Below are 19004 nucleotides of genomic sequence, written 5' to 3'. Positions count from 1 at the left end.
CAGCACCTGTTATGAATTGTGTGCCATTTGTCTACACAGCTCTTCCAAGTATGTTTTAACATGCAGCTTTTTGAGCTTGTGATTGCTAGTAAAATTTGGTTCTTGCCCCTGCAAAATACCAGTTCCCTGTTTGCAATGGTAGCAAGGAGGCTAAGGTCAGTACCACAGATGGAGGTTCTCTTTCAAGCTGCAGGTGAAAAATGTTGGCTTTAGTGGTTATTTTCTAAGATAGGAGGTGCTGATGGGGAAGGGCCAGCTTCTTGCAAGGAACCCTCAAAGAACCACACAGGTCTGTGCTGGAGAGCTCAAATCATACCTGGGCGCCAGTTTAATTCTACAGACATCCTCCACAGCATCCTGGGATGCCACAAGTGCCCTCTTCCTGATCGTCCATCTCTTCTTTTTGCCTATGGGCTGCTTCTTTCTTTCCCTTGTAGGCTCCTGCACCCTAAAATTACTCTGATTTCTTTATAAGACTCTTCACAGTAAACTTTTCCCATGATATCCATCAAAGCAGAGTCTGGTTCCTATACAGAAACCTGTTCTCCAGCTATCCTTAATACAGTCGTTTCAGGGTCTGTATGCACTTGGAGACCATCCTGTCTGTCTTCTCCAAATGGGCACTTTCGTCCATGTCTTTTCAAATTACATCCATGTAAGTGTAAATGAATGGGCATGTGGGGATCTTTAATTATTGCCAAGCAGGAATTAGTGTCTTGAGTAGTAAATACTCTGCTATTGCAGGTAGTATACAACCATAGAGGAATTTAATACGATGGATCATTACATCTGTGCTGGAGCCTTATTTTCCCTGAGTCTATTTTAAATCCAGAGGTGAAGAATTAAAAAGTATCAGAAATGCACTATGCACCATGGAAAGAATGCAAACAGTGATTCACAAAAGGACAGCAGCAGGGAAAACATTTAGATCTCTAAGTTACTGTGAAGAATGCCAATGTAATCTCAGTGGTTACTTTAAAAGAATACCAGAAATGAGTTGCCTGTTATATTGACCCTTTAACCACACAATACGATTTTTTTCAGATAGCAGGCAAGAACGTGTCTGAGCCCCAGTGCACACTCCTCAGTCAGTATTGTAATTTTCCCCTTTTTCCCAACCACGTGTGAAAGAAACTTCAGAATCTGCCACGTAAATGTTACCCATTTGTGAACCACTGAAAATTTTTCCAGGACCATCCTTCAAGAAAGACACTTTCGAGGGATTCCCTTGATTAGCCAGAAATGAAGGGTTCTTATCTAACACTATCTCATCTAAATATACACAGCCTGTGATGACGAAATAAAAAAAAAATATCTCAAGACCAGGTATAAATACCACTGTCAGGCAGATGAAGTTCATTCGTCTACTTTCTTCTAATAGAAGAAATAACTATTAGAAGCTGAAGATCACTGCTCTTAGATCTGATATCTCACAGAACTTATCTGAGCACTTTAACTAAACCATCACCAAGAAAATGACTTGCCAGACCTACAGCTTGTTTGCTCTGTCTGTCATCATGATTTATTTTGGACATTTTGGAAACAGCTTAATTCTTCCTCAGCTTCAAAAAGACATAGACCAACTGAAAGATGACTTTGTAAGTATAGTCTTCTACTGCATTTTTCTCCTCCTACTGCTTATGCTTTAGACTTAAGCACTGCTTGACATGCTCCATGTGCACCAACAGAGAGTAACCCTGGCACAAGTTTTTCAGGTATACCTTTTTTAAAATGAGAATATGGACACTTTGGTTCTGCTAGACTGTTTCACAAACATGTTTCAGGTTTTCAGTAGTCACAGTTGAGTTTGCCTTTCTTTCAGGGTTACTCATCCTTTCACAAGAGCTTCTCCTACCTCCATTCAGCCTTTGGTTACATGGCATGTTTTATAACAAGAAATTTTAATGCAATTTATGATGAATAAATGAATCTTGATTCATTTCTATTCAGGTGCAACTCACTGATACTCTTTTAGTTTTAAGTTAGAAATGTTACTGGGGGATTTAGTATTAGTTAGCAGTATAAGCTAAATGGAAAACTTTCTCTTTAACAACTGCACCTGGTAATTATTATTAGCAGTAGTAGTGTGATACCCAAAGGTGGTTCCTGCTGCTTATTCTTTTGCATCCTTCAGCCATTATGCTTCCATATCTGTGATTTGGCAGGGGAATATTATGTCATGATACTACTTTTTTCAGGCAGAATTTTGATAACTTATCAACTGTAATGTCAGTTCACCTCTCTTCATCCAGGAGGCATTAAAGTAGTTCACATCTAGCTTCACAGGAAGAAGAGATCTACATTACAGCCACCTGTAATTAACAGCTTTTTTTCTCATTATATTTTTTTCTTTAAACACCTGAAAGCAGATGCAAGAATCTACTGATATTTTAAACTCTGATTTTGTTAGAACTTTGTGCACATGAAAGTAGTAATTTAGTTGTCAAAGAACCACCAGATACCCCGAGGTATCACATGAAGAAATCCAGTGTGATAATTCTGTATTAAGCTGGTCATAAAATTAGCATTAAATCTTCAATTTTTCATTAGCATGTATCCAAGAAATTCTCACTAGATTGTACATAACTCTTTTGGAGAGATCCTGAGTTGTGGTGAGCTTCTTGCATAGACATGAAAAGCTCTGGTCTGGAGCAGATGCTTCCTGTCTTTCAGAAGAAGAGCAAAACAAAGTGCTCAGCATGGGGAACCAATCAGCCTATGAGGTTTCTTTCAGCCCACGAGTTTTCCCTTTGTACACACCATATTTAAATTACTGAGCAGACAAAAAAGGAAACAGTGACTGGTGTATTAAAAAAAAAAAAAAAAAGAAAAAAAAGAAAAAAAAAGACACATAGAAGAGGAAATGATTCAATTTACCTTTCCTTGTTAGGAGAATTGTATTACTCTTTGTTTCCAGGAATCTGCCAGTGTGTGGCTAACATCTGATTGTTAAACTCCTTCTCTGTGAACCCTCCCTGTTAGCCCACTAACCTTGTATGTCCTCGCTCCAGCTCTACAAACTGTAGTTTCATAGTAAAGTTTTTTTTTTTTTTCATATGATACTTCACTGAGACTGGATATATACAAGGCCACAGTCTGCAAAGTGGTGGACTCTGACTTACCAGAAAACAAGCTGAGATCAAATCTGACAATTTTCTAGCCATTTGAAATGCTTGTGAAGTTTAATTTTCAGCTGTCGATACTAAAACTTCAAGAAGCATTTAGTAAGATAGATACTGCTAAATGTCTCAATTCAGATGAGTTATAGCAGGAAAAACATTGAAAAGCAGATTAATGCCTTTTCTGATACCAGACAGTCATCCAAAGTAATTTGGTGCTGAAAAAAAGAAAAAAACACTGCAATAGCTTTAGGCCAATGGTGGATAAATCACATCTCTCTGGTTTTTACAGTTCATTTGAATAGAGAACACAAATTTGCTTTGTGATAAGTATTATTTGTATAGCAGAGATATTTGTTCTTTGTTGCAGAACTCAAGTCATTCAGATGTAGCTGAAGGTGGACCAATTTTTACAGGGAAACTGAAAAACTGGACAGAGGTGAGTCAAAATCAGATCTGACAAAGCATCGCAGGTGCTTGGCCTCGTGTTTTTAGTACAAAGCATCTCCCAGGGCAGACAGATAGAACAAACATGAACAGAGGCCACTTCTGTAGCTTAGGCATGAGAAAACCATCCCCATAAAAATGCTTCCCATAAGGATCAAGGTACTGCACCATAAACAGATCCTGAGGTAGACCCAAGTCCAGGAGATGGTCTGCACCATCTTGTCAACCTGTTTCAAGTGGCAGTGAGAACCCCCCCATTTTAGCTTCATTCATTTTTCTGCCGATGGGCACTCACAGTTTTTCTGACCATGTTTTTCAACAGAGAAATGAAAAAAGGATCATCCTGAGCCAGATTGTTCCCATGTACTTGAAAATGCTTGAAAACACTGACAAGTCAAAGGACCACGTCAGGCATATACGTGAGGAGCTCTATACTCTTCAAGAGAGCCTTTCTGATGGTTCAAGGAAGATGAAAGACCTCAGGGACCTGGAAAAGCTTCAGGTAAGGCTCTTCCTCTGCCTCCAAGACTCATGATGCTATATTTTCCAAGTGAGATTTGAATGTGACTCAAGCCTTTAATCAGCAACCCATCTGGCAACCCATCTGGCTCAGCTGGCACTGGAAAACCTGATGTTTTCTTTTGTAATTCCGGAGCTGCAGTGTGGGGTGTCTGCGTGGGGGCTGTCACAGAGGTGCCAGCAGTGCTGCTGCCGTGTCATCTGCCCACAGGAACTGCCACAGACACAGCTGCTTATGGTTTGGAGATGGGGTAGGGAGGTTGTGCCCAGCTCCATCGTGTCTCCATGGGCTTCAGAGGCACCGAGCTTACTGAGCAAGTGCCAGTGGCACAAACCACCCACCCCTGCCGTGATCTGCAGACAAGACCCTGGTGGAGGTAGTTGCTGGTGGGTAGCCATAAATCACAACAGCAGCTACAGAGCAGCCTCCCTCTCACAGAATATGGGTGGTCTGGGGCACATTGCAAAGCAGCACAGAAAGTGGAAAAAAAAATAATTCTGTGGCAGTGTGGCACTTTGTTGTAGTAATTCGGTAGTAATTGGAAACTGCAGATGTCCATCCTGTTTACCCTTGTAGCAGTGTAGGATGTGACCAGCAAATAATAAGGCTCTTGGTATAGTGTAACAAGGCAACCAGGTGCCCCTAATTGCCAGGGAGTGGCCATGAGCTTGTCCTTTTATTGGCCCCCCTGGTCCTGCTCATGTGCAGTGGGGGCCCACCCTAATTAGGCACAGGGGGGCTTAACACAAGCTCATGCCCACTCCCTGGCAATTAGAGGCACCTGGTTGCCTTGTTACACTACATTGGCATGACCTTCATTCTGTTTGTTTCTTACTTAAAACAGATGACTGACTTGAAAATTCAACGCAAAGCTGTGAATGAGCTATTCAGCGTCCTACAGAAGCTGGCAGAGACTCCAGCTTCTCACAAAAGGAAAAGGAGCCAGTTTCAGAGGAGCTGCAGATGCTGGTGACATCGTGTGATCTTTTGTCCTGAGTTGTTGTGCAACATTTTTTGTGGTGCACATTTTAGAATTTCAGTCTTTTATTTAGTTTTTATACATTTATTTATTAATATTTAAGTATTTTAAATAATTATTTATAAAGAAACGTCAATCAGAGTATTTATACCTCCTCCTCCTACTATGTAAGAAATGACTTTGCCTTAGAATTCTGTCTATCTCTTACATGTTTGTTGACCAAAAAATACAGAATGAAACAATGTTTATCCAGTTTCCATATGGAAGTCTTGAAATGATATGATACAGTACCCAGATTTCCATCTGGTGCTGTCTTGAGAGAGGGATGTTATAAGATTACTCTCATCATTCATCTATTTGGCAAGGAAATACAAGCACCAATATGGGGAAATTTCTTTATGTGGGATAACATACCCATACCTGCTTATTTTTCAGCTTACCTACATCCAAATCAAGCAAACAGACATGCTCAAAGACAAGCAAATGCTAAAGCACTTTTTTGATCTAGGGGATTGCTGATTAATTGCTGGCCATTAGTCTTATGCACTGAAGTTATCAAGAGGCCAGGTTACTTTGCAACTCCAGGAAATGTGACTAACAGTGAGTTAACTTCAGCTCACTGATTTTAAAAAGTTCTGTATTTTTTTGTACTGAATCATTTAAATGTGTCCTGTGCAAGTTTATTTATTTGAAGGTAGTAGTATGGAAGTTTTTTTTTTTTATCTCAGGGACTGTATTTTTGTAGCAGAATATTATTTAAAACTTTGTATTCCTCAGTGAAAACCTTTTTTTTCAGATTTGGATATTAAATAAATAAATAAATAAATCAAGTATTCTTGCATATTTATTCCCTCTGTTAAAAGTAGAATGCTAGTCTTGCTCTGTGTTGTCACACAAGATGGCTCTGCACAGATACATAAAACATATCTTGCTTCCTCTTGCCTCTGTCCAAGATTTAGTAATGGATAATGTTTATTAAATAAATCTGGCAGAAGAGTGTAAAATTCCCAAACTCTTCAAGTTCTGCTTGTATCTGTGTGAGGAAACATAATTTTGCTTATAAGAAGGTGCTGGTAACACATCTCACTAAGCCAGGTTACTCAAAGCCCCATTCAACTTGGCCTTGAACACTTCCAGAGATGGGGCAGCCACAACTTTCCTGGGTAACCTGATTCAGTGTCTCACTACCCTCACAGGAAAGAATTTCTTTCTAATATTTAACCTAAATCTATGCTCCTCCCGTTTAAAACCATTACACCTAGTTCTATTGCTATGTGCCCTTGTAAGAAGTCCCTCTCCAGCTTTCTTGTAGGCCTCTTGAGATACCAGAAGGCTGCTATGTGTTCTCTCTGGAGCCTTATAAAGCAAAAGACACTTTCAAGTGTCTCTGCAGGTGGAAGTTATGGAGTCTAGATCAAGATCACCCCATCTTCTGGTCTCTCTGTGAGTGTTTACAACCTGGAAGCCTGGAGCTGCTTGGGCTTTGGTCAGTCTCAGAAGTTCGTGCTTTGGAATTGGTGCTTCCAAAGTCTCAGGAGTTTACCAAGCAAATTATCTGGGGGCAGACTTGTTGAGCTGAGGGGAGTGAAGCAGATTTTCCTTGGGATTCCCACCAACATGGGACCTCCAGCTCCACCCTGAACTTTGAATCAGCAAATCCAGAGGCAGAGAAGTGCAGAGGAAATGTGCAGCTGGGAGATGGAGTAGCAGCTGGCACTGCATGCAAAATATGTTTGTACACTCTGGTTTCAGTAGTTAGGTAGTTTTATTTTCTTTTGTTTGGTTTGGGTTGGTTTTTAAAATTTATTTATCTTTTTTGTTTGTTTGCTTTGGTTTCCTTTGGGTCTTTTTTTTTTTTTAATCATTTCAAAGTATCCTTATTTCCAACTTGAAATTTTAAAAGCATCTTTAAACCTTTCATGTTAAACTGACACCAGACATTGCAGTGATTCACCTGGGCTCCAGTAGTTACCCAATGACTCAAAGGAATCAAAAATTGTGTTACTTCTATTGGCCTCTCCCTGTGAGACCCATTTTTACAAGGTGCTTAAGAGAAACTGCTGACCTAGTTATTCCTTGCTGTGCTCTGTTAATGTGATAATAGTGATAGAGAAGAACATCATAAAAATCATCCTTCACAAGACCAAATTTTTTCCCTCAGTTGTATACGACACAAATGAGGTGAATTATTTTTAACATGAAAAGATATCATGTCTTCTCTCACACCCATGCGAGTCCTCTATCCCCTCTTCTATGTAATTCCTCCCTAGATCCAAGAGAGGAAAGCATTTACAGATAAGCTAAGTATAAGTATAAAATGAATTTTAATGGCTACCCTAAATATTTCCAAAACATAGTGTGTTTTTACTGAAGGTCAGCACAACTTGTTCCAGAGAAAGAGGGGTAATACATGTGCATGTGCAGGTGTGAAAAGATACTATCTACTATTTAGTAGTTAAAATTGGAAAGGAGTAAAATCTAAAGAGAAGACAGTCTCATCTCAGAAAATCACTGTGGTTTATGCAGCACTTCTGCAGCATATTGATTCTGTCCTTGCTTTTCTATTCCTGGGTATTATCAGGCCTGATTTCAATCCACCATTTAATTGCCTTGTCACTCAGCATTTTGAAGTCCTTTAATACTTTTTTGCAGCAGGACTTCTCTGGTATCCTGGATAACTTAGTGCATCGACAAACTTAATTTTGAATAAGTCAGTATGAATAATGTGGTACCTCAGCAAACCTAGGTACGTCACAGCTCACCCTGTTTCCCAAATCACTGATGGCTACACTAAATGTCACTGGGCAAGATCTGTCATCACTGAACCCACTTAACTGCAAAAAATACTTGCTGATTCCTACTCTTTATTACCTTTTAACCAGTTACATATCTATGTGAGGAACTTCTTACTACATCTTAACTTCTTTGTTAGATTTACTGTGAGACTCAGCTGAGATTCTTTTGCTGATCCAAGTACCTGATACTATTTTCTTTCTCCCTTGTCTGTATATTCACTGGCTCTTCAGTAAACTTGAGTATAATCAACAAGTGGAGTATATCCTTTCACAAATGTCATATTTACTATTATCTCATGCACCACATTTATCCATGGGCCAGTTTTCTGCAATTTTTCTGAGGCCTTTTAGAAAATTAGTAGTCAATAAGGTCACTTTGTGCATCCCTGGTGTAGTGGCAGGCTCAGGAGCTGGTTATTATTGGAACAGGTTGCCCAGGGAAGTTGTTGATGTCTCATCCCTGGAAGTATTCAAGGTTGGATTGGAGTTTGAGAAACCTGGTCTAGTGGGAGGTGTCCTTGCCTGTGGCAGGGGGTTGCACCTAGATGATCTTTAAGATGCCTCCAAACCCAAACCATTCTGTGATTCTATGATTCTCTATTTCCCGTGCTCCACAGGCTCTAGACCAGCTGTTTCACACTGGCAGGTGAAGGCTGTCAGCTCAAATCTGTCCTTGAGGTCACCTTCACCCACTAATCTATTAGTGACCATGGGGTTTACTTTTCTCAGCGGGAAGGAGAAATAGTAAAAAAGTCTAAAAAGATTTGGAGGTGGAAAACCCCCAAACTTGGTAGATGGTATTTTCAGCCCAAAACAGTTATTAATATAAAAACTCTCACCTCTCTGCTATCTTGTATGGGACAGAGAGGTGATAATAGCAACTTCTAATAGCAACTTCTTTCATGCATGGGATGTATGTAGGTTGTAGAAGTAAGTGAGGAGTGGATAACAGTGTAGCAACAGCAAAAAATACAACATCTGGGCAAGGAATGGAGCAGCTAGTCCTGATGCAAGATAGCAAAGCAAACCCACCCCTGTTCCATCTTCCTCTTTTATTCCTTTCTTTTCTATATTCCCTCTCACAGCAAGCAAAATATTCCTAGGAAGCAGTAAGGAAGGTCTATGCAAAAAAAAAAAAAATTTTTAAAAGTGCACCATTCGATACTATGAACCCAAATCAAACAAGACTTTTAAAGACAGTCATTCCACAACTCACAATTTTTTTCTATCTTCAGGCTGTTAATGTCACCAATAGTACAGAAAATCCCTCACACTCACCCTTCTTACAAGCTTCCGAAGGTCAAACAACAAATGTTGCTCACTGGTGACTCTCACTCCATGGCAAGAACAACCCTGTCTCCCTGAAGTTTCATCCTGTGTCCTCCTCCACAGACTTCTGGCTGCACCCTCAAAGACTGTAAGTTCACTGATTTATGTTCTTGCAGGATCAAATGATGTAGACTTGCCATTTTAGCTTCATCTTTATAAGGACCATTGAACCTTATTCAAATAACACCTTTCTATCAATTAGAATTTATTTTCAGGGCTTTATAAAGTATTTCCTCCCCAGTTAAGATGCATGTGTATGACTACACGATTTCAAGGAACCATGATGCTGAACTGAGTGGTGCAACTAAAATTTCAATACTTACCTGATTTGACAATTCAGTTACCAGGCTGAACAAATGCTAAAGAACTCAGCCTCGCCCCATATATTGCAATGACCTTGTGCAATTCATCACTATCTGTATTGAAAAGTTAGTTGCATGCTTTTCATTTGAAGAATATGACTCCTTGTGCAGCTGATGCTGTTGCAGGAGGAATCATACAGGTTTCTGTTACAGGTTGACTGATTTAAAAATCCACAAAACTCAATAGAAATATTCCTTTTGATCTAAAAGTTATTTGAAGTGGGTAATTGGACTCTGGATATACTATATAAGACTTTTTAAAAAAATGTATTTAAAATTTTTACCTCTAGTGGTAGCCCTAAATAAATGACTCTAATTAAAGTACAGAAGGGGCTGTGACTTTAGTATAGATCCTGTGCTTTCATGATTTTACATAAGAAGGAACCCCTGGTGCTCACATTTTTTACTGAGAATATTCTTAATTTTCCCTAGATTTTCCCTTTTAGTTTCAAAATTTCTCAAATTTAGACCTGGTATGCAGTTGGAAGAAGTAAGAAGAATGTGGATTGCTTCACCTTATCAGAAACCTACTGCACACCATAGGATCTATTTAATTTGATGGTCCAGCCTTGCACTGTTTGGTTCCTGAGTCATGCTTTTGGCCACTTCGAATACCCTGGGAACACCTTTAGCATAATGATGGAATGATTTTATTACAGACTAAAAAGCTAAGTTGTTTTGGCTTTGTCTACTGATAAACATGCTGAAGTCCTTGAGCTTCTTTAGCCCAGCATAAAAACCTGGAATAGAAGGTTGTGAATTCATTGAAGAGCCATAATTTATTGATAAATTACAAAATCCACAAGGTAAAGAGACTATTAGAAAATAATAAATTTAAAACATGTAAAGTACTTTTGAGAGATTTGTAGAAAACACATAAAATGCTGTCATTTGCCTTGTGCCATTTATGTGCTTGCTCTTTTAGTTTGTAGATTAACCAAGAAGCTTAAGAAAAATGATGTATGGATGAACAAACCTCTCATCTGAAACAAACAAGCAGCAACAGAAGTCCACATGTACTACCCAGCTAGTGAAGTTCATGCTGCCTATCAACTGTTTTTTGGGGCTTTTTGGTTTTTGTTTGTTTTTTTTCCACAGACTTTGTAAAAACTCTTTGTTCTTGAACACTGAAAAAAAAAAAAAAAAAAAAAAAAAAAAAAAGCTTGGTATGCTTCTGAGTTTGTATTTATCACAAGTGTCTAGTGGCATGGATATAAATGGAAAAAATTATTCATATTAAAACCTTGAGCTAGACTTAGTAAGCTAGATCTCAATTTTCAGAATTCTTATGAATTCTAAAATTATATTTAGACCAACCTCACAAGTGCTACATGAACACAAGAGAGGAAATTCTTGTGCATTTTCATCTGTATCCCCAAATGAAGATATACATAGGTGGACAAAATAGGTGCCTTTTAACATCCCCAGAGAAAAATGGACTCTGAGGTGAAAAGGATGTCACTTTGGCTCAGCAGATTCTACCCAGTGATAGAAGTTGCTTCCTAATAACATGCATTTCACACGCTGCTAAAAAAAAAACTAAATAAAACCCCAAATATAATTTCTTTGCAATTTTTACAGAAATGATGTTTGACTGCCCATGGAACACACCTACTGAAAGCCCTGTCTGAAACCAGAGGTAATCTTTGAGGATATGGGAAAGGTTGTCTGGCCTGTAGGATCCAGTGGAGGTCTTAGCCTCCTTCTACAAATGCTCAATAGCTCGAGGCACTCTTCTAATCCATATAGCACTCATTTAACATAGTTTTTATTTTGTTAGACCATACACAGAATCCCTTGACATATTTTCAATTTTGCTAGGCAGTTTTCTACGCCAGAGAGACTTTTCTGATAAACTTTCTGAAAATGCATGAGAAAACTGCTGACAATACAGAAGAAATTTCAAGAAGCCACTTTTAAACATTGCATTGACTTATTTTTGACTCATGTGTCAGCTTCTTTGCAGCTAGATATTTTTTCTCTCTGGTCAGCTGGCCTTCTCTTTTCCCAGTCCTAAAAAAGTCCTCTGATTTTTCTTCCTGCTCGGCCCTTTACAGAGATCAGAGTTTCTGAGTTGATGAACAGGGCCAAAATTCACCTATCCTCACAGATCTCTTTTTAGGACCTACTGCTTCCCATGAGATAAAGTTGGCTAAGCACAAAGGCAATCTCTGTCAGATGAACAGATGAGTGTTTGCATTAATACTGGCATGTCTATTTTCAGTAAAGCCCAAGCCACCCCTTCTCCACCCTCATCCCCCATACCTTAAGAAACTGCACATCATTCAACCATGCACTTTAGGAGTTTCTAAAAATAATAATTTGACTATATTTTGACCATCCCCATAATCTTTTAATTCTTTACTCTTTTTTATTGCACCTGCATACTGGATTTATGAAACTTGTGAGCTTATATCAAACATTTTTAATTTATTCTGCTGAGCTGATACTGTTATGCTCTGTCCCTTTCATCTTTCGTGGTATCTGTTAATTGGAGAGATTCTTACTCACCCACATAAGAAATAATGAGTCTAACAACTAAGTGTAGGCGTTTACTTCTTGTATGGCTATTTCTAACATGCAGCTAATAGGTTTCATCTTCATAGGAAAGTCTGTGGTTTTCCCTCCTTTTACTCCTTTGTTTTTCTCCTGGTAGTTATTGTTAGTTTGTCTACAAGTTAGAAGTGTTCTCCTGTACAATGCCTCCTTAGCCACAGGAAAATGCAAAGGTATGGGTAATAAATTGAGGATCCAAGTAGCTTTTGCCAGTCTGAGATATCAGCATGAGCACTGTTACCATTTTTCACCTCCAAGGAGGCCTAAGAGGGAACAGATGGCCTGGAGCTTAAAAATACCTGTCTGAGGATTAGACCAAGAAGAAAGATGATTTTTCTTTTCACTATAGTCGTTCTTTGCCACTCAAAAGTACAGGCACACAACATTTTATCCTTCTGAGAGATGCACATGCTCATGCAACCTGACTAGAAAACATTTCTCAGCAGAATAAATTTGTTTATACTTAACACCTGGGCTACACATTTGAGTTTAACTACTAAACAAAATTACTGCAAATCAAAGGCTAGCTTACATGTGTTGGAGAAGGCTGTGGTGAGGGGAAGTACTGCCATGAAATTCAGAAGAGGTCCAGTGCAGTACCACCACCTGGCAGCCGGGTTTTGTAGCACCGTATCTCAGATTGCCAGAGACAAGCCAAATTTTCTTCCAACCAAACACACAATTTTAGGAGCTGTGTAGACAGAATTTCACCTCCGGGCTGAGCAACAAAGGACCTGCCAGAAACATTGCATGCAGCTCAGCTCCAAGCCTCCCTGTCTTTAGCTTGACCCAATGGCTCAAGCAACCAAATCAGAGACCTCAAGAAATGGAAGGCAACAGTGAGCCATACCTCCTCTTGCTGGATCACTTGCAAGCAGAGATCTAGACAATTGCAGCAATTTGGAGGTGAACAGACTTTTATTAAGAAGAGTAATGAATCCCACTGTGATCTTACTCGGTTGTGGTCAAAGCTAAGCAATGAGCACGGTTTGCAGCAAAGGAGCAGAGTTCAAAAGCAACCCGTTAAAGTAGCACTGAAATGATCTTACTGAAGTGCTCTTTGGTGCTGCTGTATGTAGAAAAAAAAATTAAAGGCACTAAATTAGTCACAGGGCTATGTCACAAATTGTCTGGCTGAGTCATAAAAGCAAATGACAATAAAGTAATAAAAAATGGGCAACAAAAAGACTGTTTGTGGTTATTGTTCCAAGAGTGTAAAGAATACAGCGAAAAGGAGTGGCTAATGTCAAGTAAAGGATGAGGGCATATAGAGAGACTGTATCACCAACTGCTTCATAATGCTTTACAAGAAAAAAATCTGGTTGTACATATAATTTAAAAATCAGATTTAAAAAAAAAAAAGGCATTAAAAGGGATGTTGCTCGTGGTAATTAAAAATTGCTCAGACACATCTCTATTGAAGATGTAGAAAGGCAGGGCAAGCCAACATCACGGAAATGGGTTCTCTCACCTGAGAAATGAGGTTCACTAGTGAACGATGGAGAATGTCTTGAGTGATCCCTCCCAGGGATGATTACTTGTGAGGGAATAGTCTCCATCTCAGGTAAACTGAGGAAGGTGGCACGAAGCTCTGGGATCTTGTCCTGACACAGGCCAAGTGCTGTCATCACTTTTAAAGCAGCAATAAATCATCACCTCCACAGACAAGGACTAAAATTAAAGAGCTGCTGGGGATCGCACTAAGCATGGGTGGTGTGTGGAGCATTACAGCACCCACATTTGGTGCCTGATACCTCAGGAAAGTCTGAATCCATTGAATGCTTCCACCCAGCTCTCCTGCCCCCACTTGCTTTCCAAGGAAGATAACAATTTTCCACAGGTGGAACCCTCTACACGTTGATTTACTCATTGTCAGTATTTTACACTCATAAAATAATTAATGTCTGTGATTACATTAATTCTGTATTTCTGGGCCTGTTTACTCATTTTCTGTTAAGGTGGGGCAATAATTATACATCTGACTTCAGCTGGAAATGACTCATTTTCATGTTCTTGAGCAGTCACTGCTGCAGCATTGGGGTTACCATCCTGTAGAAAACCTATTTGCTGAGCAAAGAAGATTCCTAAGAGATGAAAAATCAGACTGCAGAAGCTGTGGGGATAGTTTCATTACTCTCACAGAATTTTAGGCTTTGTTAATTCACATTGTATAAAAGTTAAACTTTGTACCAGTGCATGTGCCACTCCTGTGCATTTTAGGTTAAGTTAGAGTTTGGAGATTCCCAGCTGGAGCACTACATTACAATGTTTCATTGTTATCATTTTTGGAAGGATGGAAATAAAAAGAGAGGGTTTTTTTTCTTATTTTCTTTCATTCCAAGTTGTTCATGAAGAAGGTTTAGGTACTTCATATTACACTTATGTTCCTCTTGAGATAGATAGCAAGGTAGGTATCTCAAAATGAAGGTAACAAGGCTGGTGAGTTCATTCACCAGAAAAATTAATATTTACAACAGGAATCTTGGGAGGTTTGCACTTCACTATTAATGAAAAAGTTGCAGAACATATCATGGTTTTACTGAATTTGTTATTCTGTTGGCTAGAAAATTTCAGTTTCTTGTAGGACTTTTTGAATTCCTGAGACAAATGGGCTGACCTCATGTTTTGCACTTTCAGACTCATGACTTTCCAGCTAGAAGCTATTAAACATTTTGGTATTCTGCCTCAGCTTTACACTGTTGGGAAACATGATCAGGGTGTGCTATATGAGGCTAACCAATTTACTCAAAGCAGAGGCTACAGTTCTGCAAGGGGTTTTTCTGCTAGAAAAAATATCTAGTGAAACCACAGGCTTCTCCTGACTCTTGCACATGAAGCATCCTGTGGGGTCAAAAGGCACTTTACAAAAAGCCAGTGCTGATTTTGTATTATAAGCACAACTGGCTCATTATCCAGGGAGTTGCTAGCAAAAATTTCAAGAAAATGCATGAAAAATGGTAGATCTGGTAGAAAGCTACTAGGTGTCACCAGCTTGCATACACATTTGTCTTGGGAGCTTCTGACTGCAAAATGGTATCACTGAGTTTAGAAGACCAATCTGAAGCAAGTATGTGGTCCTGTGAGACTTTTATTTCCAAAGTAAAACCAGTATTTGCTGATAATTTATAGCAAGCCACCATATGAATAGATGAGTGAAGAAACTCCTGTCCATCTTTTCATACTTCTGGAAACTGGATATGATCAGGTTCTAAAACAACCTGGATGTTTTCTTATAAATTATGTATTACTGTGATACAGTTCAATCTGTGAAGCAGAAGAAAAATCAGTCTCTAGATAGAAGACATCCCTGCAATGCACAGAAGATGGGAGGGAGGGTAAGTAGTCACGACAATGCATACAGGTAGATTTTGAGACAAAAAGAAAAGGAAAATCTACTGAGGGATGCAGTGGAGACAACATCTTGGTTAATATGACACATTGAAAAAATTAAGATTGGAACATCCTGAACCAGCATAAACGAGAAGGCTTTCAAGATGCTTTTCTGGCCTTGCTCAAGGCTGTTGGAGTAGAACAAGAATGAAAATGAAGATACAATAAAAACCCATCTGATCATTTTAAACTATGTAGATGGAAGTAGCATTGTGTTTGGTGCTGGTGTTATTGTGGGTTCTGCAGAACTTACAAGAATCAGTGGCAACTGGGGTGTGGGGACTCAAAGAGAGCTGACCCAAAGGAGATACCTGACTGGTAGGCCTGAGGAGAGGTTGCTTGGCTGGATCTAGAAGGAAGCAACTTAGAAGTAGGACTCCATTTGACCATACTGAACTAAAGTTGGTGTTGATTGCTCATAGAGACATCCCAAGAATTTAGCTTGGGTAGAAAAAAAAAAAACAGCAAAAGTAGTTCAAGGTAGAGTGTGTTTTCCTCAGCACAGAGATAAAGCTGAATGCCTGCCTGTAAATGAGAGTATTAAGAAACAAGAATGAAGGGTATAAACTGCTAAAAGAACAAGAACAGAAATCCATAATGTAGGTTGAGAAAATGCCACAGTAAGTTGGAGCTGGTGAAGAAGAAAATCCCAGTCTAAACAGAAGTTTCAGGTAGGGAAAGGAAATGCCACAAAAGCCAAAATAGTGAGACAAAAACTGGCAGCTAACTGTCAGATGAGTTTGGGATACTATGAGTCTGGTCAGGGAGAATTTGGGAAAGACTGGGAAGAGCTGCTCCAGTGGAGCAGAGGAAGCAAAATATATATCTGTCATGTATTTTGCATTTTCAAAGCAAATCAGTGATTCTATATGGGGATAGGTTCATCTCTTCATATATCTTTTTGTGAAAATCTGAAGCTGGGCTTATCAACTCTCAAGGATTTTAACTGATACAATATGAAACAACATGAAAAGTATGGCTGAGGAAATATCAGACAAAGAGAATCTAAGAATGAATGAGAACCATCAACAGAGGTGAATGAAAATGAAAGCTAAATGGGGAAGGATAAAGCCATTGAAATTCAGAATGGCTGAAATCAGATTTCACATTTGCTGATCCTGCTTCAGGGTCAGTCTGATCCTGCACATTTAGCCTGTGAGACAAGGACCCTGCTAGATCTTGGATAAAGTTCTTATACAGTTGTGGGTCTAGCTGCAGTTTAATGCTAAATACCAAATTGTATCTGGTGGGAGCTGTTGGTGTGGTATGAAACCATTCATTTGTTCCTTTGAGATTTAACAAAGTGTAGTGCAAATCACTCGTGTGCCAGTCTTCATGAAGTCCTTTTTACATTTGTGTACAAAAAATGCTAGAGAAGGGCAGAATGAACCCTTTTCCTAAGCTGTTTTATGTTCTTCACCAATTTTGTCAGCCAAGAGGTAGCTACCAACTCTCACCTGTGCTTACAGACCACAGACCACCCTGCCATTCTGCTTTAATAATAAGGCATCTTCTGCTTCACCTGCCAAGGCTGGGTCCCCCTGCTGCATAGTTATGTACAGTAGGACCTTCTGAAAGTGCTGTCACCTAGTTTATCTTCTCCAGTGAGTCTGTCACATGCCTCCTCCCTGCTCCCAAATCAAAATAATATTCTGCCCTTCAAGTTATTTGTACACTGAGAGGTTGCACCTCGTGATGAGAAAAGTAAAGAGTCTGCAGCTCAAGCAGACCTTGGAGGGAGATCCAAGCCAGGTTACAGATGTAAAAGCCTATAGTCCATTAATATTATTGGAGCAAAACACAGAAATTATTTTTGAAATTGCATCCAAAAATCTCCCTCTTGCAGAATCTGGGATGAGGTGACTTTGTCTTTGGGATTTTAGTCACAGAGATAAGCTACTGGAGGTTCCTAACAGGAAAACCTCTTTGGTGTTTTCTGTCACATGTCAGTGAAGAAAACTGCTTTCTTGGGCAATGTCCTCCTTTCCTGCGCCCACACATTCTCTATATGAGGTGGACAAATGCTGTGGGAGCTGCACTGCCAAATTCAGGTGCCTAAATTAAAAGTACCATGGCAACGATGCCTTTGGATGCTTGCCTTTATGAATCTGTCCTCTGTAACATACTACTCTGTAACTACACTAGCATGCATCCATACTCTTTTCTTAAGGATCAAGCTACTGAAGCTTTTTCTCCTCTGGATTCCAGTACAGTCAGGATGCAGAAAACATCCATGAAAAGATGTACACTTCAGGTGACCATGAGCAGAAAGGCTCACAGTGCCATGAAGAAGAGCTGTCCCATAGCCCTCCCCTTGGCACAGCTGCAGACTGGACACTGACCTTCGTGACCAAGAGCTCTTTGATGACTCAGAGTCCTTTGATGACCCAGAGCCCTTGGATGAATAATCTAACCCAGGCCACGGGGCACTGAGATGTCACACACATCAGCTGGAAACTTCTGGGAGATAACAAAGGTCATTAGACTACAGTCCCATGTGGTCACAGCCTCTATGTTAGCCCTAAGGAGGGTGCAGGAGCCCCACCATCTCCCTGGCCCAGGTCAGCTGGGGATGCTGGGCAGAGGGCACACATGTCTGGTGGGGTGCAGGTGGGTTTGCTGTACCCTCTCAGCTCTGCATTTCTATTCCCATTCCTCACGGCCTCATACCACTCATCTAGCTGTGTGTGGGATGTGTAAACAGATGGTTTTCAAAAGGTCAGGTTGGAAAGATACCTAAAACATGAACAAGTACACCCAAGAAAAAGATACTTTCAATGTTTGCTTGCTCCCCACTTTGTCAGCTTGCTCAAAAGGTCGCCAGAGCCTTCACCACATGACTTTGTGCTATCCTAGGCCACAAAGCACCACCAATTAAAATAAGTCTGCAGTGTTCCCAAGTATCTTCACACTGCAGAAGATTATTTCCTCCTAGCAAAAGCAAACTGCTTGGCAGAGATGTGGGGCTAAAGAACACCACACACTGAGCTTGTTTCTTCACCCACCCATGCCCAAGGTGAAGCCCACGCATGTGAGTATCGAGTCAGCACATCCCACACACTTTGGCTGAGCACAGCACAAAGCACCATGCAGTGTCAAATGATGGCTCCTGAAATCCCTTCACGTCAGCCACAAACTGAGCCTGTGTGATTGCTGTTCAAATTCAGTCCTGTAGGCTGGCAAAGTGCTCAGCTAGCCTTGTGGCTGCAGGGTTCTCTAGTGTCTGCCTCCATCCCCATTCCAGCACAGTGAATGCTTATCTACATTGGACTGATCATGAAAAATCAGCTTGAGGAAAGACTGACAGCTGTGAAAAAAAGAGACTGCACATTTTCTGGCTTCTCTAGTCAATGGAGAACAACAGGCTTAACAAACTGAATCCTCCTCTCTTCTAGATGGTGAACAGGGGGACATAGGAAAACATTTTCAACAAGAACAAGTGCAGAGTCCTGCACCTGGGAAGGAATAACAAAATGCAGCAGTACAGGTTAGGAGGTGATCTGCTGG

At 40.0% G+C, this 19004-nt stretch overlaps 1 protein-coding gene across 1 annotated transcript; it reads left to right on the top strand.

The window, feature by feature from the left end:
* The first annotated feature begins 1358 nt into the window (after positions 1-1358).
* IFNG (interferon gamma) lies at positions 1359-5094 on the top strand. The gene is made up of 4 exons (XM_008504431.1): positions 1359-1598; positions 3490-3558; positions 3889-4068; positions 4931-5094. The coding sequence occupies exons 1-4, from the start codon at positions 1476-1478 to the stop codon at positions 5057-5059; spliced, it is 501 nt and encodes a 166-aa protein (XP_008502653.1). The 5' UTR covers positions 1359-1475; the 3' UTR covers positions 5060-5094.
* Positions 5095-19004: the final 13910 nt, after the last annotated feature.

The sequence above is a fragment of the Calypte anna genome, chromosome 1, assembly GCF_003957555.1.
Source record: "Calypte anna isolate BGI_N300 chromosome 1, bCalAnn1_v1.p, whole genome shotgun sequence".
NCBI classification, from domain to species: domain Eukaryota; kingdom Metazoa; phylum Chordata; class Aves; order Apodiformes; family Trochilidae; genus Calypte; species Calypte anna.
The sequence above is the reverse complement of the archived record's forward strand: the minus strand, read 5'-3'. Positions and strand labels throughout refer to the sequence as shown.